The sequence below is a fragment of the Acomys russatus genome, chromosome 27 (genome assembly GCF_903995435.1).
Source record: "Acomys russatus chromosome 27, mAcoRus1.1, whole genome shotgun sequence".
Taxonomy (NCBI): Eukaryota; Metazoa; Chordata; class Mammalia; order Rodentia; family Muridae; genus Acomys; species Acomys russatus.
The window spans coordinates 18,317,322-18,344,191 of NC_067163.1; the positions used below are offsets into that span (position 1 = coordinate 18,317,322).

General features: G+C 37.6%; 1 protein-coding gene across 1 annotated transcript in view; it reads left to right on the top strand.

The window, feature by feature from the left end:
• Positions 1–26,870, top strand: part of LOC127209829 (ankyrin repeat domain-containing protein 36C-like) — a 162,712-nt gene that overhangs the window by 72,802 nt on the left and 63,040 nt on the right. The window contains exons 32-39 of the mRNA XM_051169471.1: positions 6,313–6,404; positions 8,322–8,388; positions 11,687–11,715; positions 12,049–12,121; positions 14,169–14,239; positions 21,724–21,796; positions 24,552–24,625; positions 25,432–25,528. Coding sequence (XP_051025428.1) covers positions 6,313–6,404; positions 8,322–8,388; positions 11,687–11,715; positions 12,049–12,121; positions 14,169–14,239; positions 21,724–21,796; positions 24,552–24,625; positions 25,432–25,528 — 576 coding nt within the window. The remainder of the gene's footprint in view (positions 1–6,312; positions 6,405–8,321; positions 8,389–11,686; positions 11,716–12,048; positions 12,122–14,168; positions 14,240–21,723; positions 21,797–24,551; positions 24,626–25,431; positions 25,529–26,870) is intronic.

Consider the following 26,870-nt stretch of genomic DNA (forward strand, 5'->3'; position numbering starts at 1 on the left):
GTTTCTTCATTTTCATTGAATTTCAGAAACTCCTTGATTTCTTTCTTTATTTCTTCCCTGACCCAGGTGTCATTTAGCAGAGAGTTGTTTAGTTTCCACGTAAGTGTAGGCTTTTTGTTATTTCTGTTGTTGTTGAATTGCAGCCTAAGAGCATGGCGATCTGATAGGATACAAGGTATTATTTCAATCCTCTTGTATCTATTGAGGCTTGCTTTGTGACTTATGATGTGATCTATTTTGGAGAAGGTTCCATGGGGTGCAGAGAAGAAGGTGTATTCTTTCTTGTTTGGGTGAAAGGTTCTATAGATATCTGTTAGATCCATTTGACCCATGGCATTGGTTAATGATGTTATTTCTCGGCTTAGTTTCTGTTTCAATGACTTATCCTTCAGTGAGAGTGGGGTGTTGAAGTCTCCCACTATTATTGTGTGGGGATCGATGTGTGGTTTAAGCTTTTTTTAGGAGATCTTTTACAAATGTGGGTGCCCTTGTATTGGGAGCATAGATGTTCAGAATTGTGATGTCATTTTGGTTGACTTTACCTTTGATGAGTATGAAGTGTCCTTCCTCATCCCTTTTGATTAATTTTGGTTGAAAGTCTATTTTGTTCGATACTAAAATGGCTACGCCTGCTTGCTTCTTGTGACCATTTGCTTGGAATATTTTTTTCCAACCTTTTACCCTGAGGTAATGCCTTTCATTATGGGTGAGATGTGTTTCTTGGATGCAGAAGAATGTTGGATCTTGTTTATGTACCCATTCAGTTAGTCTGTGTCTTTTTATTGGAGAATTGAGGCCATTGATGTTGAGAGATATTAATGACCAGTGACTGTTAAGAGTCTTAATTTTGATGTTGTTTCCAGTCGAGTGTTTGTGTAGTTGTGTTTTTGCCATGGGATAGTTATCTATTTCCTGGGTAGTTTTGGTTGTAGCTTGACCCTTTGTGATGGAGTTTTCCTTCTAGTACCTTCTGTAAAGCTGGGTTTGTGGATAGGTACTGTTTGAATTGTTTTTGTCATGGAATATTTTGTTTTCTCCATCAATGGTTATTGATAATTTTGCTGGGTAAAGTAGTCTGGCCTGGCATCTGTGGTCTCTTAGGGTTTGCAGGATCTCTGTCCAGGCCCTTCTGGCTTTTATGGTCTCTGCTGAGAAGTCGGGTGTAATTCTGATAGGTTTACCATTAAATGTTATTTGGCCCTTTTCCCTGCAGCTTTTAATATTTTTTCTTTGTTCTGCATGTTTTGTGTTTTGATTATTATGTGGCGGGCAGTTTTTCTTTTCTGGTCAATTCTATTTGGTGTTCTGTAGGCCTCTTGTATGTTTATAGGCATCTCTTTCTTTAGATTGGGGAAATTTTCTTCTATGATTTTGTTGAGAATAGTTCTGGGCCCTGGAGTCTGATGTCTTCTCTTTCTTCAATGCCTATTATCCGCAGATTTCTTCTTTTCATGGTGTCCTTAATTTCTTGGATGTTTTGTGTCAGGAGTTTTCCAGATTTGGCATTTTCTTTAATGGTTGATTCAATATCTGTGATTGTATCTTCTAGCCCTGAGATTCGTTCTTCCATCTCTTGGATTCTGTTAGAAAAGCTCACCTCTGTGTTGCTCACCTTCTTCTCTGAGGTCTCACGTTCTCGTTTTTCTTCTGTCTGTGTGTTTATCATTGAATCCATTTTCATTTTCAGATCTTGAACTGATTTTTTGATTTCTTTCATCTGATTTTTTGTATATTCCTGAGTTTCTTCCATTGCCTCTTTATAGGTCTTCAGAGCTTGAACCGTTTTATTTATTTCTTTCATCTGGTTGTTTGCATTTTCCTGCAATTTTTCCAGTTCCACTCTATGTGCTTCTTTTATGTCTCTCACCTGTTTGTCTGCGTCTTCCTGTATTTGATTATGAATTTTATTTGTTTCCTCCATTATCATCCTCATTACTAAGGATTTGAGGTCATTTTCTTGTATTTCCGTTGTATTTGAGTTCTCTGGGTTGTTTTCTTTGGGATAGCTGGAAACTGGAGACGCCATGTTGTTTTGGGGTTTTTTGCGTATGCTTTTTCGTTGTCCTTTAGACATCTTGCCGTCTTTGTTTTTGTTGGGTAGCTTCCAGAGTTGAATGGAGGGTGTCTGGTGATAGATTCACTTGTTTTCTCACAATTTCCCTAGGCTGCGAGCTCAAAGCTTCACTGGTGTGGATGTTAGGAGGTTAGCCCTGTTGTTCTGGTCTCTCACAGCCAGTGATCCTCAGCCCCCCTCTTCTGTGGATCCTGCAATTGTTCTGGGTCTCTGAATGAGCGTTGGGTCAGGCCAAGGTATCCACAGCCTTCTGTGTTCCCTGCCAAGTCCAGCCAGGAGCACTGGGACCGAACCTCGGGGTGAACTCAGCTAGATTCTCAGGGCCTGAACCGTCTGCCAAGCTCAGCTAGGGATTTTGGGCTCAAAATGCACACAGGGTCCAGCCAGAATTTTTGGGCTGGGACTATGCACCAAGCTCCGCTAGGGCCTTTTGGCCCAAAGTGCGTGCTGTGGTCAGTTATTGACTCAGGGCCCGAACTGATCACCAATCTCAGCCAGGAATTCTGGATTCAAACTGCACACTGTGTCCAACCAGAGTCTTAGAGCTGGTGGAACCGAGAGCTCTGTCCAGCCTGCGCCACAGCAGGAGACCTGCGGCTGCTCTGAGTTAGTGCCAGTGGTGGAACAAGTGCTCTGCCCAGACTGTGTCACCGCAGGGGAGCTGCCGCTGAGCTGAGGTGGTGCCTAGGATGGAACCGAGCACGTCACCAAGCCTGCGCCACAGCAGGAGAACTGCGGCTGCTCTGAGTTAGCGCCAGTGGTGGAACAAGTGCTCCGCCCGGACTGTGTCACCGCAGGGGAGCTGCCGCTGAGCTGAGGTGGTGCCTAGGATGGAACCGAGCACGTCACCAAGCCTGCGCCACAGCAGGAGAACTGCAGCTGCTCTGAGTTAGCGCCTGTGGTGAAACCAAGTGCTCCGCCCAGACTGTGTCACCGCAGGGGAGCTGCCACTGAGCTGAGGTGCTGCCTAGTGTGGAGCTGTGCGCTCAACTAAGCCTGTGCCACAGCAGGGGAGCTGTGGCCACGCTGAGTTAGTGCCTCAGGCAGAATTGCTTGCTGGGCCGGGCCAGTACCCGGGAGTCTGGGGCCAAACTGTCCGCCGAGTCCAGTCTGGGTCCAAAGGCTCCACGCGACCCAAATCCTGCCCCGAGTCCCCTCTCCCGCAGCAACTCCCACCAGCCACCACACCAATTGCCTCCACCGGAAGGCTATGAGCTGCAAACCTCAGCCGCCGCTGCTGGTGCCGCTGGTGCTGCTGCCTCTGCCGCTGCCGCTCCGATCAGAGAAAAACCACGCTCCTCCCGTGTGCAGGGGCATGCAGGTCCTCCGCACCCTGGTCCCTCCGAACCGTGGAGCACTCCCGCTGCCGTGATGTTCGGATCTCGGTATCCTGGCTCAGAAATCTGTGCAATTCCCTGAATTGTTCACTGGAGCCTCCAAACGCGGTCCACACTGCTTGCCGCCATCTTGGATCCCTCGCTGTTCTTACCTCTACCATATATTATTGTTTCCTGATTGGCCTAGTGCATCAAGGAGCACGTACTCCTGAAAGCTCCTCGATTAGTTCCTGAACCAGGAAGGTGTAAAACAGAAAAAATTCAACATATAACTCGGCCACTTTATGCAGTTCATTTCTATCTCATTTGAAGCCCGTGATGATGAGAACATATGTTTCATGGGATCATATATATGTTTATATTCATTCAGTAAAATATATTCTGCCATATGTTCTAGTAATGTCATAGACTACACCTGAAAATACCTCCTGTGTGCAGGGTTGGATCATTTTATTCTCTCTTATTCATATAGTCATTCTTATTAGTGTATACGCTACCTGCATTTAGAGTGAACTATCTCACGTACAAAAACATGCATCAACTTTAATTTTGTCACTAGTGGCTTTGAATCTTAAATTTAAACAAAATTTTTATAGTCAGAATTCTATCTGCCACTTTTTTTATGCCCACCATAATGTTCCTTATAGAAAACATCATGTCTAATATTACTGAATAGCTGGCAATGTCCCCTCAGTCCTCCATATATTATAGTATGCTACACTTATCATTACTCACCAAGCTTCTTGCTAAACATTTTATACATTTGTGTCTTTCTGTCCTGTGTAGGATTCCTCTGTGCACTTAGGCCACTCTGTAGAATCCCTATCAGACATTATCATTGAGAGGCTTTTTCTGAAGCATTTGCTTAAACACTACAAATTACAAAGTAGCCATTCAATGACTTATTATTGAGTCAAATGATATAAAGATAGAGTTTACAAAGTTTAGGTCAATAATTTCTGTCAAGTTCAGGAGCAATAGGGTTTGATATGCGAAGCCACATTCTAAATTTAATGATAAGGACATGTAATCAACACAGTTCTAAGGTAGCCCCAAGGAAAAGAAGCATAATTTTATTTAGGAAAAAAGAACCATATCAAGGAAGACTTTATATGTCTTATACTGTGTTTTTGAAGAAAACAACCTTGTCAAAATCTGGACATAATGGTTTCAGATGTCAGTAACGAAATGAGATTTTAATAGAATATGATACTGAAGTGTATGTGTAGGAAGAAAATGCCTATTTGATGTTTATACTGTTAGTCTGACAAGGTAGACAATAGTATCCAGGATGGTTTGTTTAATTCCATGTGCTTTTTAGGGTTGCTTCTGAAAGTGTGCTTTTTTTTTTTTTTTTTTAGTTAATTGAATATGTGCATAGTTTGTGAGATTTGTGGACAACTTGAACCTGACAACTTCTACCCTCTGTCTATACTACATATTGAGGATTTGTTAGTTGCACATATTTTCTTAATTGATAAATATCAATTTAAAAGTTAATTTTTATTTTACTTTTGTATTATAATATAATTACAGTATTTCCCCTTCCTTTCTTCCTCCAAAATCTCCCATATACCCCCTTGTTTTCTTTCAGTTTCATAGCTTCTGTTATCGCTAATTGGTATTGTATTCCTATAAGCATATGTGTATAAATTGTTCAGTCCATATAATGATATTTGTAGGTATGTTTTTAAGGCTGAACATTTAGTAGTCGACATACAATTGGTGTGCTCTTTCCTCAGGGAGACCATCTCCCCTGCTCCTAGTTTTACACAGTAGCCTGTAGTTCTTTTTTTTAAAAAAATTAATTTATTATAATTTATATGTATTACATCTCCTCGATTGTAATCTCTCCATTCCCACCCTCCTTCCCTCTTCGCCCTATTCCCCTCCCCTAGGCCTCTGATGAAAGGGGACTTCCTCTCCATCATATGACCACAGCTTATCAGCTCTCATCCAGATAGCCTGCTTTCCCTTCCTCTGTGTGCCTGAACGGTGCCTTGGCCAAGGGGAAGTGATCAAATCAAGGACCAGAGATGTTCTTTGCGCAGACCTGAAGCCTCCTGGGCTTTTCTCTGTCCAGTTTGTATGGTCATTAGTGTCATCCTTGTTCAGCTCAAGTTTTTGATGCAGCCATGTTGGTGAAGCTTTATGAGTGTGGCATCTGATGATGGGACACAATCTCACAGCAAAGTCCCTGATCCTCTGGTTCTTATAATTTTTTTCAATCCTCCTGCAAAGTTCCCTTAGGTGTGGGACTGTTTTGCAGAAATATCCATTGGTGGTTTACTCTTGCTTTTGTAAATTTGATCTTGTGAATATTTTTGAGACCTTGCTGAAAGCTTTAGCCTATAAAAGAAAAAAAAGTTTAAAAAGGCTGTACAAAGTTTAAAAGTTTCTTTATATAAAAAAAATATGAGTAGACAATCTACCAATTGTGAGAAATATTTATAAGCCACATATACAATAGAGGGTTAATATTCAAATTTTATTTTAAAGAAAACTTTATAATTTGTTGGGGAAAATTTGTTTTTAGATAGTTCCTATAGAATTTTTTTTTTTACAAAATAGGCATAAAACTGTTAAGTAGGTTTGTGATAAGATGTTCAACATTATCAGTCATCAGGAAAATGCAACTCAAAACCATGACAAACAATGGCTTCACACCTCATACCTTATGCGTAACACGGCAGTGTCAAGTTGAAGCACAGAGTTAGGATGGTGTCTGTCAGCAATGATGAAACTAAAGAACTATTGTTACATGTATATGTATATATGTAAACATGTGTATGTATGTGTGTATTACTCAATATGTAAAAACAACTGCTCAGTTTATTAAAAAAAAGTATCCATTGGTATGAAATATAAGACCATTGATTTTGTCAAACTTTTTGTTCATAGTTTTTAAAACTAATTATATTACAACCGAACCAGCTGTAAAAGTATCCAAAGGAGAACAAGAATGCTGTGGCGGCAGAAATATGCAAAGACAGGTACATGAATATTTAAATTAAAACCTCTAAAGACCATTTTCTTTGGTGAACAATGTACCAGGAGCCACATGAAAATACCATTCTTTCCCCAGGAGAATCAGTGTATTATTATTTAATTTTCAGTTTTTAACACTCTATTAAATACTAAGCACATTGGTATAAGTTAAGTTAAACATGTGTCTTGATTCTTAAAATGTTTTTCATTATTTTTGATATTTAAAAAGCTATACCACATTTGAGACTCATGATTGAATAGTAAAAGTTATAAGCATCATCAGAGTGATAACCTCAGAATTTGACTCATTTTAAAGAGCCATCTTTTTCAGTGATTTAAAATTTGATGTTGCCTTTTATCAATCAGTACTGCCAAGGAAAAAGCTTAAGTTATTTATTTTAGTTCCTAGTGTCCTTATTTGTCTGTGCTGTGGGAGAGAATAGACATATATAATTAATCCCATTGCCTATAAAGAGAGTGATTCCTTCCAGAATGCAGACTTTCGTGTTCTGCAAGCATATTAAAAATTGCAATAAAGAAATTAATCAGTTATATTACTGCAGTGCACTGAGTTTACCTGTCATTACAACATATAGTGGCTGCAGATAGCCCTGAAAATTTACACAATGTATGCCATCAGATGGATTTATAACTGCTAGAAATTTTAGCAGAATTTACTATTGAAATGTAGCAAATGGTGCTTTGCTTCCTGCAGACATTTTATATTGAATAATTTCCAGTCACTGAATATCAATTAAGCTGTTTAAACACTGAACATAGCAGATGAGGTTACATCCTACAGTTTATGAGCACAAATGTCAACATCATTGGTGAACATTATATGTGGAATACCCAACTGAGAAAACAGTTGACCTGGGTGGATAAAATAATGACAAGTGTTTTATTCAATGTGTGTATCAGAGTGAGGGGTGAAACACTTGCTCAGAAATTATCTGTATAAGCTTGAGGATTAAGTGGCTATTTAAGGAAACAGAAATACGAGCCGTGACAAACTCCAGCAAGAAGGCATGAGAGCAGAGAGGGCAGTAGCCTACATTTATATATCAGTTAAATTGGAACTTTCTGGATTCCCACCAAAGATGGAATATTGCCTTTATAGTTCTTATTTGAATTTTCATATTGTACAGGCAACACAGAATGCAAATAAGCAGCTTGCACCTTGTTCATGATCAGTGAAAACTATGTTCCTCTTTATTATATTAAGGATTGCTGTAGTTCTGTAATTTGGTTTTTCTTATAAAAACCTACAAGTGATATCTAATGTTTGTGTGCTTTTATTTAATTCTAACCTAACAAACATTCCATATTAGTCATTTTTTGCAGCTAGCTTTCTCATCAGTAAAAAAATGCACCCAAATATTTAGTACTTTAGTCATAAATGGAGTAACTATCCAAAGGTTTTGTTGGAACCAACTCCATATTTCTTCTTCTGTTGTTAAAAATATTGATGTCATTAGAACTGCTTATAAGTAATAGCATTGTACAGCTGGCACACATATATAATTTGGCTATATATATACATTTTTTAAAAACCCTTGTAATTTTGTGAGGAACAAAAATAATTGTCATTTTGAAATTAATGCCTTGTTTAATTATGAATAGTGGCTTCTTTTATATCTACGTATGTGTCTCCTGCAATTATATTGTCTGCATGTGTCTACTCTGAAATTCCATTGTAAATTTTTATAATCAGAGACCCAATAAAATTAATGGAGCTTAGAAAAATATATATGAGAAATTATTAAAGTGCAGGTTTTCAATTATACTTCTTTCAGTTTTAATATAATTACTTTTAAAATAGAAAATTGATATAGTTTCTGAGAAAAATGGTTATTAAATCTGTGCAACTCAGTACTGATAATAATTTTTAACATTGTATCTTTAAACGACTTTGACAAAAGGCCATTGGTAATTTATTTCTGCCTGAAGACCAAAGATATGAAAACACAATACCAGATGAGGAGAAAGGTAAGAACTGTATTGATAAACATTACTTGATAATATGCGTGTTTACTAGGAATGTTGATCTATTTTCTCAGTGAAAGAAAATTACTTTTAAAATAATTATTAAGTAATAAGGTATTTTCAGTCGCAATAATTATATCTTATTTTTCAAAGCAGGTAAAATTGCGAATATCAATGAGAATACCAAATGATGAGCTAAATTATGAGATTTTTTTTTCACATGAGAATTTTGGGGAGTAAGAACCAGTAGTGAAGATTAAGAAAGACAGAGAAGGGCAGGAAATGTGGCTCAGTGAGTTGAGGCACTGGCTTCCAGGGCTGGTGACCCGAGTTAGTCACAGGATCCCATGGCGGAAAGAAAGCTGATTGCTGGCAGTTGTCCTCTGATCTCCACAGCACTCACATGCATACACATTCAAAGTAAATCAGTGTAATAAGAAATTTAAAAAGAAAAAGTGTAGGAATCAAATTAAGGAAAATGAACAGAAGTAGATAGGAAAGGATGTAAAAAGATCTTTAAAACCTTGATAGCCTATGACCATATAGTGGGGGAGGAGGTCCCCCTCGGTCTTAGACCTAGAGGAGGGGAATAGGGTCAAAGCGCGAGGAAGGGAGGAAAGGTGAGGATACAAGTGATGGGATAACAATTGAGTTGTAATCTGAATAAATAAAAAAATAAAAAAATTAAAAAATGATAGTATCAGATACACGAGAAGCCTGTTGTGGGAGCTGAGTGTTGAAATTCTGTGTAAGTGGACTGAGCAAAGTGCTTCCAGTGAACCTGGTCACCTTGACCTCTGGGATGCCATTAAGGGTTAAAGTAATGGGGCATAAAGGTCTGAATTTTATTTATGTTGAGCATTGTGGTAAGCCATGCATTTGAATAATTTTTGTCCCACATAAGAGAAAGATAAGAACATTATGTATTTATGTTCATAAATACAGGGATTATTTATGCAGTGTGAGGAATGACAGAATTGGCTCAAAGCCTAATTATTTATTTAGTATTACATTTAAAAACAATTTAAAATTTTTCATGCAATGTATTTTATCTTATATTCCCTCTCCCATGTCCTCTCATATTCTCCCCACCTCTATTCCCACCCATGTTCCTTTCCTCTTTCAAAAACACAAATCAAAAATCTCAAAGACAAAAAACATCAACCCATAACAGCAACAACAAAAGGATAGGCATACAATGACACACCAACACACTGATACACACACACACACACACACACACAAACCATACAAACAAAAACCAACCAACAAACCAAATTAAACTGCCACCACCACCACCACCACCACCACCACCACCAACAACAACAACAACAACAAGACAACCAAACAGAGAAGGAAAAAAAAAAAAAAAAAAAACCAATGGAGTCCAATTTGTGTCAGTCAACTATTTCTGGGCATGGGGCCTGTCCTGGAGTGAATTTGATATATCCAGTTTCATGCCATTGGAGAAAAAATAATTTTTTCCTTTCCCAGAAATATCAGTTTCAAATAGCTTTTTGGTTAGGGATGGGACTCGTGACCACTCCCTTCCTGGGACTGCATGACGTGGCAGCCAAAATCATAGTTAAAAGGTTATGGCGTTTTATGTTCAATTTGGGACAGCTTGTCAACTTGGAAGCTTTAGGTTATAGATTAAAAGAAAAAAAAAAAAGAATAAGGCTTCATAGTGATATAAATTTCTACTACTTTCACAGCCAGTATATTGGGAGCCCTGTTGAAAATGCTAATTGTGATGAGAAGTTCTGGTCTTCCATTTGACGTTGTCAGGTGGTGCAGATGCTGCCAGAGCACTGAGCTGAATTTTAGTGACAAGCATGTAGGCATCTTTCTAAAGAAAGGAGCACAAATAGCCATTGGGCAATGATTCAACATCCCTCAGGGACAACAGGAAGCTGAATGTTTACTGTGACTTCTCACTCTTCTGTGGCCAACGGGAAGGAACACAGAGGGAAATGATGAAATAATTTGTTCGTTCCTTGAGTAATAATCTCATATGTCTACCATGGCTCATGAAATTTAATTCCAGAGTCTGATGTTACTGTTAAGTTGAGAGAATGGGTTGTCAGATATCCATTTTAAATGTAGAATTGGAAAGTAAAAATATTAATGATGCAGAGAATATTTTAATAGACTGGCCAACCAGGTAGAGGGAACAAGGAAGAAGAAGAAGAAGAAGAAGAAGAAGAAAAAAAAAAAAAGCCTATGTATATTCAGAGCCAGGGACGAGGAGCTTGAGAGGCCTCATTTCATTTCACAGGAAATTCATATACTTTCCTTTAAATTATAGCCCGGAATATTTTCCTCCATAGATTATATGAGGCAAATTAATGGGAAAACTATGGTGAGTGATGGGCTCTCAGTTCCCCACTTCATCACTTGTGGGCAGCAAAGGCCACAGTTAACCTTTTGCCTGTAGTGGGAAGCCTGTGAAAGAAGTGAGCACATTGTTGCGATGCCAGCGAATTGTAGAAAAGCAGGTTGTTTGGAATAATCTAGTGATAACTTACAGGATACACCAAACCAACCGCATTTTAGAAGCATGACACAGGGTCTTCCATGCTGGAATAGCAAGACTGCATCTTGTGTCAATATGGCTTGCACTTCATAGGTAGCTCTTTAATCTAGTCTGTACAACTTGGGCTCATTTAAACTTTGACAGCTATTCAGGACCAGCAGCTTCTCGTCCCTACCACGTGGTTTGGGTTTACACACCATTTCTAAAGTGCTCACTGAGAATATTTAAGATGTGAAAACTAGGGGAAACCTGGAAATACAGTCCTAAATATAGTTTGCACACATGCAAAAATGAACAATTCTATATAGTATCATGTTTTCATGAGTGTATGCAAGGTGATCAGCTCAGAAACTTTGTTGAGAAGATTCTACCATTCTCTAGACACTGGGGATGCTTTGAGCTTCCAAACGATCGTACGTGGAAGGCAGGGACGACACAAAAGATTCTTGCCGAAGGGTCACTCTGCTTCTTTCTACAGTTAGAACTGAAATATTATTTTTTGAGTCATGGTACCATCCCATAATTACAGTTTCATTTTGCTTCCTAACGATTAGGAATGCCACACTGGTGTGTGTTGTTTTTATTCAATTAAAAGAAAAAGAAAAACAAACAAACAAACAAAAAAAAAAAAACAAAGGAAGTACCCTCAAACCAAAATTAGTAACAGTTTGAAAGCTAACCATCAAGAATATTTTGCTACTAATTCTGTTTAAAAATGTTTACCTTTATCATGTTCACATATAATTGTGTCTTTGATCTTTTTAGACTCTCCTGAAGAATATTCTCAATTGAAGGTACTAAGTTTTATATCTTAAATCTTGCATTATTAAATTAATCCTATTTAATATTTAAAACAAAGACTTGCTATTTTAAAAAAGATGTATTAATTTTTTTGTGCACACCTGGGTATATGCTTATCTTTAAGTGATTGCATATTTGCCCATGCATGCATTAAGGCCATAAAAGGGCACTGAATTTACATGTGTTGGGTGGGTGTCTGGCTTGTTACATGTGTGGCAGACTTCCAACTCTGGTCCCTGTGGTTGAGCAGCGAGTGCTTGTAACCACTGAGACATTTAACCAACCCCACAACAGTTATTAAATGTCTTGTTTTAAACCCCATGCAGCCTTTGGATATAAGGAAGACTCCCCTTCCATGTGAAGTACCAGCAATGAAAGAAGTAAAGTCATTTGGCACAGGTATGTTTTGCAATCTCTCTGGGAAAGTGCTTCAAAACATATAAAGTGTGCATGGTCTTCTAATTTTGTTTCCTCCATTCTTCAATTTTTATGTGAGAATTTGTTACCAATAAACTGTTTCTGTTTGCATTCTCTTTCCAAAAACATTATTCAGTAACTAACATAATGCTTTCAAATTGATAACTATAACTCAGATATTTCACCTTTTATATCTTAGTACCCTAACACTCCCATTTTAGAATCACTGTGCTTCTTGTGGAATAGCTGCAGTTGTGTATAAAAGTCCAGGGGTTCTTCAAAGTTTGAAAACACTTAGATTAAAAAGAAAGAAGAAGAAAAGAAAAGAAGAGAGAGATCAAGGCAGAAAGTAGTAAACCACACAAAAATCTCCTAAATTGCTTAAAAGCAAAATCTTGTTTATGGTTCTTTGTTTTCACAGAAAATAAAAAAATATTTATTAAAAACCCAAATGCACATAGAATTACAAGTAATTAATGTCCTATGAATTTATTATGTTTGGGTCACTTGCTATGAAACAGAATTTTCAGGACAGCTGCAACATTTTCACTCTCCCATTTTAATGTTTGATTACATAGTGTTTGAAACATTTGCTCTGACAAAAATCTATTCATCCATCTACAATTTTCCCCATATACATTTATATTATTACACATGCATAATACACACTACATACAGCGGGGAGAACCATGTGAGTACCTCCTTTCTTCAGGTAAATTTCCTCTTCCAAACAAAACCGGGGCCTGAAAAAAAAGTAAAAGAAAACACTTACATCAGTAATGTTTGTAGTAGTATATGCTTACTAATGATGTAGAAGCAAGTGTCATCTTACAAGACTCAGCTGTTGTGGTCTAATGCCATATACTCAGTAGGAAATATTGTAAAGTTCAACCTTATTCAGACCAGTGTATCTTCATCTAATTTGTGTCCTACTCCACAGAACTCAGCACTCCCCGTCGATTGTGATAGCAGGCCTATAGCTGGAACTAATGTACACGGTTTTGTTCATTTGTTAGTTTGTTTGTTGTAAAGCTGGCTCTTACTGTGTTCACAGCTATCTTGGGACTAACTATATAGACCAGGCTGGCCTTGTACTCATGAGGTTCCTGTGTACCAGCCTCCAGGGTGCTGGAATTAAAGGCAAGCACCATCAGGCCTTCCAATAATACAATTTTAAAAATGAAGCATACCCACTGATTTATTATTGATTGTCATGAGTGAAGTTAGTTTTATAGTCTCAATTATTTAAATAGATATCCTTAGTCAGATATGATACCAAGTCTGTAATAGGGGCCTTCTCTCCCACACCAATTTTCTGTGGTTTGAATCTGTACAGGTCTGTGCATTTGTCACAGTCTCTGTGAGCTCATCTGTTTTGGTCCTGTTGTATCTGGAAGATGCTGTTTCTTTGGAGTCTTCCACCATATCTGGCTCTTATAATTTTTAAATATCCTCTGAACTCCAAGAGGAGGGGTTTGATTAAGATATTCCATTTAGGGCTGAGTGCTCCAATGCTTTTCACACTCTGCTCATTGTCTAGTTGTTCTAGTCTCATGAAGAAGCATGAAGAAGCTTCTCTGATGAGGGTCGAATGAGGCACTGACCTATGGTTATACCATGCTGTCATTTGAAATATTTTTATTGCATGCTCCTTTAGAAGAACAGTAGTAGCAGGTTTTTCCTTAGACTCATCACCTATGTATTCCCAGATTCTTGGATTTATTATTTATTCATGGGGTCAGCCTTAAGCCCAATAAAAAAAAAAAGCAGTTGGTCACTCTCATAACATTTGTGCCACTATTGCACCAGGATATTTTTTAGGCAGGTCACTGTTGTTGCAGAGTTTGTAGCTGTGTGATATTGATACACTCTTCTTCTTCTATTGCTGAGCCCAAACAAAAGTTTCTAAAAAAGATCCATTGTGAATTATTGTTAATTATTAGCTTTTCTCTCTATATTTTTATAAAGCCTACCACTTTAATCAAACTATCTATGTAGCTTATTTTAACTAATTATATGGATTTGTCAGAACCAAATGCAAACTTATCATCAGAGGAAGAGCAAGAATGGCCTAGTGACAGCGAAGAGGAACATCTAAAGGTAAATAAGTATTTAAATACATTCTCTTTTTATGATTTTCACTGACAAATATTGAACCCATAGATTACATGAAATTACTTTTGACTTTCATGGAGAATCAAGACTGTATTTTACTATTTAATTTCAATTAGGTAGCTAGGCAATACACTATTTTTAGAATCAACAGTGATATAAGAGAAATCTTATCCTTGGATTTGTTTCAATTTTTAAAAAAATCCTCTCTGCATGTGTTTCAGTTCTTTAATATCCTCACATGTTAAAGGCAATTCATTTGAAATGTATGAGCAAGAAATTAAAATTTTGAGCATATAACAAAAATTTCTGATGAATTTGATTCGTGCTAAAGAGTTGTTATGGTAGGGGCTCAAAATTTGTACTGCTTGTTGCTAATCATTACCACACAGCTTAAAGTTTCAATTCATCATTCAACAAACATAAATTCGCATGTTAACTTACAACTTTGCGTCGTTAGTTTTCTTCTTCTATGGGTGGCTGTGGAGGAGAAATAGCAAAACAACTTTAGAACTCATGGAATGTGGTCCACTGGTTAGCATAACCACAGTGGGTGGGCCTCAGAGAGGCAGAGCCCTGAGGACTACATGTCCTGAGGACTTTATGCTGTTATGGATCATAGCTCTGCTTGTGGTCACCACATCCTTCATAATATATGAGTTATATGAGACCTCTAAGGGGGCTTCCAGCCCCTCACTGGGTAGTATCAGTGGCACTCACAGTAACATCGCTTGAGCTCTTTCAGGCATCCATGCTGGAGCAGATTAATGATTTAACTACCACCCTTGAAAAGGACTTAGAGAGGTAGATTGTTAACAATGACAGTTACCCTTAGAATGGATTTAGAAAAATAGATTGTTTAGCAAGGTTAGGTAAAGATGTTTTTGCTAGTTGCTCTGATGTGGAAAATCTTAGGGGATAATTTAGAGTTCGGAAAAGTACACTCTTAGTAGTTGAGCTGGGAAGTTTTTGAGGTTGACAAGCAAGAAAAATAGCCTAGAATAACACTGGGTGATGTGACTCTTTCAAGCTGGGCTGGTGATTGAGACAATGATTAATTTTTTTGTACTCATGTTTGCCCTCAGCTTCCCAATATGACTTAAGAAAAATTATTAATGAGTAGGTGCACACCTTGAGGATTTAAAGTAGACGTGGCTGATTTTTTTTTAATATAAAAGTTTAGGTTTGTGATTCTTCTAAGATTTTTACTTTTTTAAGATAAATGATTCTTTCCTTATAACCACAAATTTCAGCCTGCCAGTAAAGAAAGGTGGCTGAGAAATTACCCTGATTGCTCACACTCTGTTAATATATAACAAGTTGCTTAGTTACAAATGTGTATGGTTCTTGGGAATAATTTTTCATATTTGTTTCTTACCCATAATACATAAAATATTTGACTATATGAGGATATTGAGGAACATGTTTTTCTTGTATATACTCATTGTAATTGTTCACTTAAAATAGAATGTAACCACATTGTGATTTTTGTACTGACTGACAGATCTTGATGGGATATATAAGCTATGGGAGAAATAATAAAGGTTAGTGTAACTCACTCCTCAGTTTGTTTCACCCATCAAATGTGTGTATACACACACACACACACACACACACACACACACACACACACACACACACAGAGTAACTGGAGACGTTGGAATCTTTCTTTTTCAATCTGCAAAGGTAAGTTATGTATTCATGCTTGTGTGTAAGTTTGGGTTGGAACTCGCGCTTGGAGTTTGCTCCATCCACCCAATGTATGAATGTGTGTGTATGCATGAATGCAGTAAGTATGTATGTATGTATGTATGTATGTATGTATGTATGTATGTGTGAAATTAGAGAAGCTTGTTGGAATCTATCTGCTGGAGTCTGCTTACTTCATCATCAACTATAAGTGTAAGTGTGTGTATGGTCTTTTCCCTCCTTTTTCTTTTCTTTCTCTAGATGCTTGCCACAATCAAGTGGAAGCTCCCACTAACAGGCTACCAGCTCAGGCCCTCTGCCAGTAACAATTAGTTCTGGCCCATGCTTGAGCTTGCCACAATTAGTGGTAGCCCCAGCCAGGAGATATCAGGCCTGGCTCACTGTCAGCAACAATTAGTTTTGGCCCCTTGTTAACCACTATCAATAGAAGCCCTGTCGGTAACAATAAGTTCCAGCCTCGGGAGTCAAGCCTTTTACCCTCAGAGAAAGTCCGCTGGGTGATCAACCAATTGCCAATCTACACCTTGAACCCTGCAGTGTTGAAGCTGGTCTTCATAAGACATCCAGTTGTTTCCAGTGTCTTCGTTATGTGAGAGACTAGGACATATAATGAAACCTATTACCTACAAAAACGAATGTGGCCTCTGGTGTTATCCTCCAAAGAATAAATTTCAAACTTGTCTTTGTTTCAAGGAAGAGAATCAGCAAACATAATAAAACACATTGCTCCTAACTTGATAGCGTAGGTCAGGACTGGACAGAATAGAGAAAGAATACATAAATATATGCTACCACGTGGATTTCTAGTTCGTATAAAACCATCAAAGGAACATACTAATGGAATAGAACATGTAGTACCCAAGGCTTCTCTGTGCACACTTGAATTGCTCTGTCCTTGAATAATTTGTGATTTTTAAGGATCAACTATGTATGAGGCTGTCAAATGTAGATTGTGTCTTATCGGTATATAGGCAGCATTTTAACAGCAAAGCAAGCAACGAGAAAACAATATTTGTGTTCTAGATGGAGAATCCATGTGATGTTTGGTTGGAGAACATTGCAAGTGTGAGTACAGTGGTAAGAGATGAATTTGTAGTTAGAGAGAAGTCTTTTTAAAATATATTTTATTAATGTATTCATATTACATCTCAATTGTTATCTCATCCCTTGTATCCTCCCATTCCCCCCTCCTTCCCATTTTCCCCTTACTCTTCACCCCTATGAATGTGACTGAGGGGGTCCTCCTCCCCCTGTATATGTTCATAGGGTATCAAGCCTCTTCTTGGTAACCTGCTATACCTCCTCTGAGTGTCACCAGGTCTCCCCCTCCAGGCGATGTGGTCAAATATGGGGCACCAGAGTTCGTGTGAAAGTCATACCCCACTCTCCACTCAACTGTGGAGAATGTTCTGTCCATTGGGTAGATCTGGGTAGGGGTTTGAAGTTTACTGCACGTATTGTTCTTGGCTGGTGCTATAGTTTGAGCAGGACCCCTGGGCGCAGATCTGCCCATCATAATGTTCTTGTAGGTTTCTAGGACCCTCTGGATCCTTCTATTTCCCAATTCTCCCATGCTTCTCTCACCTAGAGACCCAATAGGATGTCCTCCCCTCTGTCCCACTTTCCTGGTAAGTGAGGACTTTCATGGGACATGCCCCTTGGACTTGTGAGTGAGTTAACCCAGAAGCAGAAAGACTCAAATGGTATATACTCACTTAAATCAGGAGAGTAGTCTTTGGATGTGACGGTGAGGCTGCCAACTAAAGGAAGGAGAACGAGCTGCAGGGAAGTCTGTCTGGGCATCATGTGGGGAAAAAGAGCAGTCAATCTTATCTGTTCGCTGGTTGAGACTTAGCATCCTGGGTTATCCAGGAAGCACTGAGCAAAAGAGCCATCATCATAACCATTTCGTTTTTCATATTTATGAAGATAAATTACACAAGTAAGAATCTGTAACATTTCATACATGTAATAAGACATGTTTTTATGTGTTCATTCTTAATGAGGTTTGTCATGTTTTTGAAGTTCTCTTTTAATTGGGAAAGAGCCATATATGAGATCTAATTTTCTTTGCCTTTATTTAGACAACTTGTGGAAATATTCCCATATTAATTTATCACTTTGTGCCACTATTTTTCTTCTTCGTAAAATTTTTCCCAGGATACCTAAATGGGGAAGCATTTACAAAGTTGTGTTGCGTTCAACATCGCACGCTCCAAAGCCTCTTCATAATTCTTTAGACACAAAACATGCTTGTCATTGGAAATGCTTTACATCAACAGTGCTTTCACAAAGTGACATTCTCCTAAATTATAAAAATCCTTTGTAGTTTTCCAAAGGCATAAAAATTTGGCATTCTGAAGGTCATTCCTCATTAAAGCATGCACAGTGGCTACTCTGTAGACTATGAATGCACATCCTCTGGATCTTCATGGTCAGTGTACATAGTCAGCAATTCTCTGGAGATCAAACCTAGAAATTATTAAGAAAACATACTTGATGATATTTTATTTTTATTTATGCTTTTTTTTAATTTTTAGTATTATAATTAATTTTAAAACTAGAAACTGAGATATTATCTTAGAAAGAGTTTGGTGATCTCTATGTAAATTATTTTAAACACTAATTTCAACAATATAAGTGATGCATTTATTCACAGTCAAAGTGCAAAGAGGAGAAAATCAGTAAATGGCCAAGGGACCCATGCTTTTGTTTCCTTAATGATATTATCAATGGAAATGGTCTTGAAGCTTGATAAGATATGAAGTCATAGACATGTAAAGTCTTAGTGAATAATATTCAATTGGTAACTGTGGGGATAAGAGAATAACTCAAGTCTCCTGCTTTAAATGTGATTTTCCCCTTCCTTCCTTCCTTCCTTCCTTCCTTCACTTTCATTAAACTTATCTTTCCTTTCATGCTTGTTTTATTTTCAATACAATTAGTTTAAAAAAATAGAACTTAAAGTCATATTCCACTCTCCACTCAACTGTGGAGAATGTTCTGACCATTGGCTAGATCTTGGTAGGGATTTAAAGTTTACCACCTGTATTGTCCTTGGCTGGTGCCTTAGTTTGAGCGGGACCCCTGGGCCCAAATCTGCCTATCATAATGTTCTACTTGTAGCAGGTTACTAAGAAGAGACTTGATACCCTATGAGCATATACAGGGGGAGGTAATCCCCCTCAGGAACAGTCATAGGGGAGGGGAATAAGGGGAGAATGGGAGGGAGGGAAGAATGGGAGGATACAAGGGATGGGATAACCATTGAGATGTAACAAGAATAAATTAATAAAAAAATAAGTAGAAAAAAAAAGAAAAAGAAAACAAAGACAAAAAAAAAAAAAAAGGGAGTTAATTTTTGAAAATTGATGAGGGGATCTTTATACAACCTATCATTAACACTGGTTTAAACATGTGTTTCAGCAAACTCAACCAAAGGACATTGCACATTTCCCCATGGGTAAAGATGGAAGGCAAGTAAATATCTTAAGCAACCAAGAGAAAGGTAAGACTCTACCTTCAAAGATCCACTCAGGAACGGGAGGATACAAGTGATGGGGCAACCATTGAGTTATGATCTGAATAAATTAATAAAAAGAAAAAAAATCCACTCATGAGGCTCAGTAACAGTTCTCATTGTATAATAGTATTTGTTATTCACACGTGACAACCCCAGTTTGACCTCTGGAGACCTTTAAAAAGCCCAGTGTGGTGATGCACATCTGCAGCAAAACGGAAGGGAGAGACAGGAGACTCAACCAGTAGTTCGCAGGCCAACTAACCTCCAGTATGTCTGTCGTGCAGCTAAAAGATAAAGTCGGACTTAGGCTCAATGAGGTGGGAGGTGAGAAGCTAAAGGAACACACACGTCCACATATCCACATCTACACCCCACATCTAACACACACACACACACACACACACACACACACACACACACACACTAAAAATTTAAAATCCATCTGACAACATTTATTTAAGAGAGAGGGAGTGAGATACTCTCCTATCCACCCTCAAAGTAGCCTACTATGTATTTGTTATAATATTTTAAATAGAGGGACTGAGGGAAACACTCAGTTGGTATTGATCTTGCATTTTAAGTAGAAAGATATGGGTTTGAACCTCTGAGCCCTCATAAGCTGTCCCATGTGCCTGTAGGAAGGCAGAGACAGGAGAATGTCCGGCACTCACTAACCTGCCAGTCTAGGTTAGGTGGTGAGCTCTAGGACATGAGAGACTCTGCCTTAAAAAGAATATGATTGTGTTCTTGAGGATGACACCCAAAGTTTCCTCTACGTAAATATGCATACAATTGTTTGTACACCTGCACACATGTATTTTCTCATATAAACTTGAACATGCTCACATACAGGAACACATGATAAATATAATAAATGGCATAATTTATCTCACCAACTCTGAAAAACAGGTTAGATTGAGAGTAACACTGGAGATGATGAGTTTCATTACTAAGCATTTCTCAATTGATGACTATTGGAAAATAAGACGCAGTGGAGGAGTTGAACTGAAGATGAAGACATTAGAGAGCACAAGAAGCAAACCAGGCAGTTTCACCTAAGTAAGAGCTGCAAAAGTAAAATACTTATTTTAGAGGATGGAAGGGTTTTAGCCATGTAGGAAGATCTATCTTAGTGATAAATCCTAATAACTCAGAAAATATTTTTTTTTGTGAAAAATGAGTTTATTTTTATTTGATAATCCATTTTTGTTACTGTAAATTTATTGTGGATTTTATTATGCTTTAAGTTCTCATATCTCATTAGAAATCTTTCTTGAGAAATTCAGGATATTGTAACTAGAAGAGAAAAGGAGATATACACTTCGTAATAATCTATACAATGAGCAAAGGAAGAATGTCCTTTGCATCCTCCTCCTCTCCCTCCTCCTCCTCCTCCTCCTTATTATTATTATTATTATTATTATTATTATTATTATTAGCTTTTCAAGATAGAGTTCCTCTATATATCCTTGGCTGTCCTGGACTCATTTCATGAACCAGGCTGGCCTCGAACTCACAAAGATCCACCTGCCTCTGCCTCCTGAGTTCTGGGATTAAAGGCATGCGCCCCCACGCCTGGCTCTGAATCATTATTCTTAATGTTAATATACATGTTGAACAAGTTGGAAAGCTTCCTTCAACAACAGCAATGACTTGTGTGTTCTGCTTCCTGAATTAATACTATGGAGAAAACAAGTCCTTGTTCTGGGATGTTTGGCTGGTGGTATATGCAGTGTCGTGCTACGGCTTGTTTTGACGTCTAGGTTAGACAGTGCCGTGTGAAGAAAGAGGTCATCTTTCCCGCCATTGATTGGGAATGAAGCATAGGCGTTGATCTGAGAGTCTTCTCTATTTAGCTGTGTTCACTGGAGTCATCTCACTTTAAAAAGTTTCATTTAATTGAAGTTAAAAACCTCATTTTGTACTTGACTTTTACTTTATGTCCTAATCTGGCCATAACAGAACAAAGTGAGGATAAATCGAATTCTAGTCTTAAAAGAAATATTCCCAATGATAAATATAGCAATTGTTTTCCATGCTCATTCTGAATGAAATTTTAATTCATCTTGTTATATCAACATGCAACTAATATGTGTCTTTGGGTTTTCAGGCATTCCCAGTGACTATTCTGAGTTAACGGTAATAATGTTTACATCTTGTTCTGTATCCCTAATATCATAACTTCCTAATATGTGATATAAAAAAGTGTAATTAAACATCTTATTTCAAACCTATGCAGGCCAGCATCGAAAAGCAAGATTTTGTACTAACTGAAGATGCAACAATGAATCAGGAAAAATCATCCATGACAGGTAAATTGATTAATTGTTATTTCCCTGAAACAAGCACTATGGACACTTGAAATGTCCAGTCTTTTATTCCCTACAAGATACGTCTCAAAATTATTAATAGGAATTAATATAAGAGATGCAAATATCATTTAAGCATTATTATCTAAAAATGAGGTATCTACCAGTTAGGAGTTGGTACCAACATCGTGAGCTACCGAGCAACCACTCATGCACCTTGGCAGTTATGTATCCGCTCACTTGCATTTCAGTTTTGGTATCCACAAGTGCCCTAGCGATTAGTTGAGATCAATTATTAAAGAACAGGATACCTATCTTCTTGAGGACTGTCTCGCAGCTGTCTATGCACACGCACTCAGCTGGTTGAGAGGCCAAGGCAAGATATTCCCTCATGACTGAGAGTGTCGACCGGTCCTTTGAGCTTCATCTACTAACTCTCTGTGGTTCTGACATGGATGCATGAAACCAAGGAAAGCTCAAGACCAAATCTCAGCGTGGAGAAGGGAGCTGGGCAGGGAGTGTTACTTAACCAGCCCTAGCTGAAGAACCATTGATGACAACTGATAGTTGGGGAGTGAGGTAGAGTCACTTTTTAAAGAGTGCAGCTTCCCGCCATGTGCTCCTGTGGGAGAGACAGCATATCCAAGAACATCTGGGCAGCAGGAATTTATTTTTTTTTTCAAAAAGGACATAAAATTGCGTGTATAAGGGTAGATGAAGGAGGAGCGGGGGGTGAATATGATGAGGGCACATTGTTTGAAATTTTCAAAGAAATAATATAAAAAACAAAGAACGGGTCTACTAAAATACATAGCATTTTTTAAAATCCATTGTAGAAACAGTTTATGGGTATGTTATTTGTGTTCTAATTAATGTACTTCTTAAGTCAGTGGCTCCAGGAAACCATGACATCTAGACTGTAGCAGGAATTCACAGAATGCAAACAGGTTGTCTTACCTATGCCTAACCAAACAGATTAATTTTATATTGTATAGAACAGTTTCAACTAGATGCCAACACAGTTAATGATTTCAGCAAATCCAAATCCGTATACTAATTTAATTGTGATTTTTAAATGATTTTTCTTCTGATATGGCTGTAATAATATTTTTATTATAAGTCTGAACTGAAATCTAACCATCATGTAATTTATTTGAGAATTTTTCTTTATAAGAAACACATATTCATGAGAAATCTTAAATGACATCTGCCAGCACAAGGCAGGCGTGGTGGTGCATGCCTGTAATCTCAGCACTCAGGGAGGCAGAGGCAGGCGGATCTCTGTAAGTTTGAGGCCAGCCTGCTCTACAAAGTAAGTCCAGGATAGTCAATGCTACACAGAGAAAACCTTAACAAAAAAACCAAACAAACAAAGAACAAACAAAACCAAAATAAAAAAATGAAATCCACCAACCAAGAAAGATAGGAAAATGGGGTAAAAGTAAATAGAAACTGCTCAGTCATTTTGCTTAGTTTGCCCTATGTTTTATAATAAAGCAGTGTTAGTGTCTAGTTGTTTAGGGGTCTAATTTTATATTTTCACTCTTTGAATGATTTTTTTTTCTTGAGTGCTTTTCAGAACTCTTCTTGTTAAATATTCTAGGACCTTACCCCAAGTTCAGGATTTCATGAATTTTCAGTTTTGTAACCTACTTAGTAATTTGTCTCCATTTTATTTTATTTTATATGCCACTCAGAAATCCTGTCTTTTTAATATCTTGAGTTGATCTGCCTCAGTTTACAAAAGTGAAAACAAACGTTTCCTTCCAATGTTAGTGTTCAAGCATCTTGCTATTCATAGTAAGCGCTAATGACCTGACTCCTATTCAACGCCCCCTTCCCAGCCCTTAGCTTCTCACACATTGCTAGTGAGACAATGGTGTCTACCCCAACCCTACCTGTACTTTTAGACACAAGTTGAAGCTCTGTGATTCCTTCAGTATGCTCCGCATGCTGCTTTACCATCCTGGTCACTGTAGTCCTGAACCCATTTGTTAAGGGACAAATCAAACAATACTCATGTAAGGACACGGCTACAATATTTGTTTACCCCTTTAAATTCCATAGCCAGAAACCAGGAAAATCCGATAAATAACTACAAAGAAAAGCAAGTAAAATATTACATTGACATTACCAATGTCATTCCTTGACAAGAAATAAAACACTTGGGTATGTGAATAAACAACTTACACTTCAAATGGGAAGGAAATCTTTGAAAAAAAAATATTAAGGATGCTGTGAGGAAGACAGCACATGCTTATGTAGAGAAAAGGAAATAGAATCAAGGGCTATTTAACTTATTATGTCCTAAGGTTAAAGGACAAACTTGACAGACTAAGGGACTCAAGCATTGTAGAACAGAGGGTAACCAGATTAAGAATATGCATAAGTGATCTTCAGTATGTTGCACTTAGCAAGTAAAGAAAAATGAGCATGTGAGTGTATGTGACTCATACTGACAATTCTACTAGTGAAGATGTGCTCATTTCTGTTACTAGAATACTAAGTGCACATATAAATGTGGTGGCTTCTCATGGATATATATGAATATGATATATGAAGCTCTTGCTAATGACGTTTATTTTCCGAATCAGAAAATATCTGGTTGAATGTCAAACTTAACTGAAGATTTTATTGCAAAATAAAAGTTCAACATTTTATTGTTCACTTTTGAAAATTTTGTATCTCTGGTTCTATAAATGATGTTTATTTCACTGCTTTCTTGGCTGACTTTAACTATACATCTGTATTTTTTCAGGAGTCAAAACTGTACAACCAAGGTCAGAGGAGGAACAGACAGGATGGTATGGCAGTGACAAAAGGCAGCGTAAGGTATTCAGGAGTTTGTGTTTTCAAATTAAGATTCTTCTCATTGGTGAGAGTGAGGGTTCACTATCATTGCACAGCCCTAAAGAGAAATGAGACCAACATCTATGTGATTTAATTTTAGCATCCTTATTCCTTTTTAGTTGTTCAATATATACCGATTTCAGGATCTACAGTAACCAACTCCCTAAACCTTATCCTTGGATTTTTTGCACAATCTTTTCATCACCGCTCAAATCCCAACTACTTACAAAATAAAAACACAAATCAATGGACATCTTTGTTCAGTCACTGTATGAAGAAACAAGGATGTGATTTAGAAAGCATATATAAGGATCTCCCTATCTATCATTCATCTATCTTATCTATCTATCTATCTATCTATCTATCTATCTATCTATCTATCTATCTATGTATCTATGTATCTATGTATGTATGTATGTATGTATGTATGTATGTATGTATCTATCTATCTATCTATGTATCTATCTATCTATCTATCTATCTATCTATCTATCTATGTATCTATGTATCTATCTATGTATCTATGTATCTATGTATCTATCTATCTCTATCATCTATGTATCTATCTATCTATCTATCTATCTATGTATCTATCTATGTATCTATCTATCTATGTATCTATCTATCTATCTATCTATCTATCTATCTATGTATCTATATGCCTATGTTTGGTTTTCATGACATGTTTCCTTTGTTTATACTTAGTTGCTTTTAAGAGAGGAAATTGTGGTGTTCTTGGAGAGTAGTTAGAACATCTTTGTGTAACACTTTACTAATTCTAATTTTAGCAGCCTATTTTTGAGAGACTTCAACTCAGGAGGAATGCTCTAGTATCAGTAGATCCCAAAGAAAGTGTAAGAAATACGAGAGCTGTTGAAGAGAGAGGTAAGAGCTCTACTAATTGTCATTGCAAGGAATGCCTGCTAAAACAGGAAGATGGAGCTGTTCTCTTCACCAAAGACAATTGCTCAGCCAATGTTCATGAACTAAAAGCTAGTCTTAATTGACAATAATCTGTGTATCATTTGAAGCCTGTGACAGAGGTTACATCACTGAAACTGTCCCTGAGGGAGCTGGTGTGTGGTTGGAAATATCAACGAGAAATATTAAGACAGGGAAGATTATTTTAAAAGAAAGAATAAAGACTAAACCAGACAGAGTTACAGGGATTAAATGAAAGGAGTCAAGCAGGTGTGTATGGGAGAGAATATACAAACAAATTCAGGGCAGCTGTATAAGAAATGCAGGGAGAGATAATACAAGGCAGGCCACAAAAGAGTGTTGCCACGCATCCTGTGTGCCTCAGTACTGGGAGGAAATCGAGGCTGGAAAACTGGGTCTTTTAGGTCTAGGTTTTCTTTAGAGTAGGTAAACATAAGCAGCTATGGCCAAGTGATCGTGTAAATAAATTAGTGTCATGTGATTCTACTCCTCCATGTAAGACATCATGGCTTCCCCTCCCCCACAATATACCCATTCCTGCTCTTTCTTCCTCTCTCTCTTCATAATCTTCATAAACTCAGTGTTTATGGTTCACCCCAGGCAAGGCCTATGTTCAATCTTCATTGTCACATTTCTTTACATATTCCAAATCTGAGAGCATAAGCCTAGTAAAAACTCAAGAAATGACTACTGAGTAAAAAAAAGTGTGACACTGCTTATGCAAAAGATGGTCGTTATTATTAGGCTAAGAACAAAAGAGTTACATCTAAAGAAATGATTGACAACTCCGGTGAAAATGATATTTTTACAGACTGGCCAGCTAGAGGCAGTTGACTGTATCCTGGACGGCAAGCACTGTCATTCAGGAGGAAGACAGGTGCTGTGCTGAGTTTTAGAAGGAGAAAGAGGCCGGTCAAAAAGTAGAGTAAAGCATTTTAGACAGAAAGGAGATAAGAAGGGTTATAAGTTGTGGTTTGATTAAGAAAACGCCTAGAAGCATTCCTCTCCCCAGGTAGAGAATAGTGCGCAGAGTGGCTGTGTGTGATTCTGTGTACCTGCCAATTCTGCCTCCAGAGTTGTGCTACTTCCCGTTTTATGTAGCCATTTGTGCATGCATCTACAACATGTGTGCTCATCTTCAACAGCATGCCTCCGTCCTGTGTATATTTGGTCTATGACTCTCTAGATAATTGTATAAGTTTCTGAAGCCAATGGGTATTTAATTGAATATTAAACTGAACTGAACTGTTTGTTAAGTTAAAAACACAGCTTTACATCATTGTTT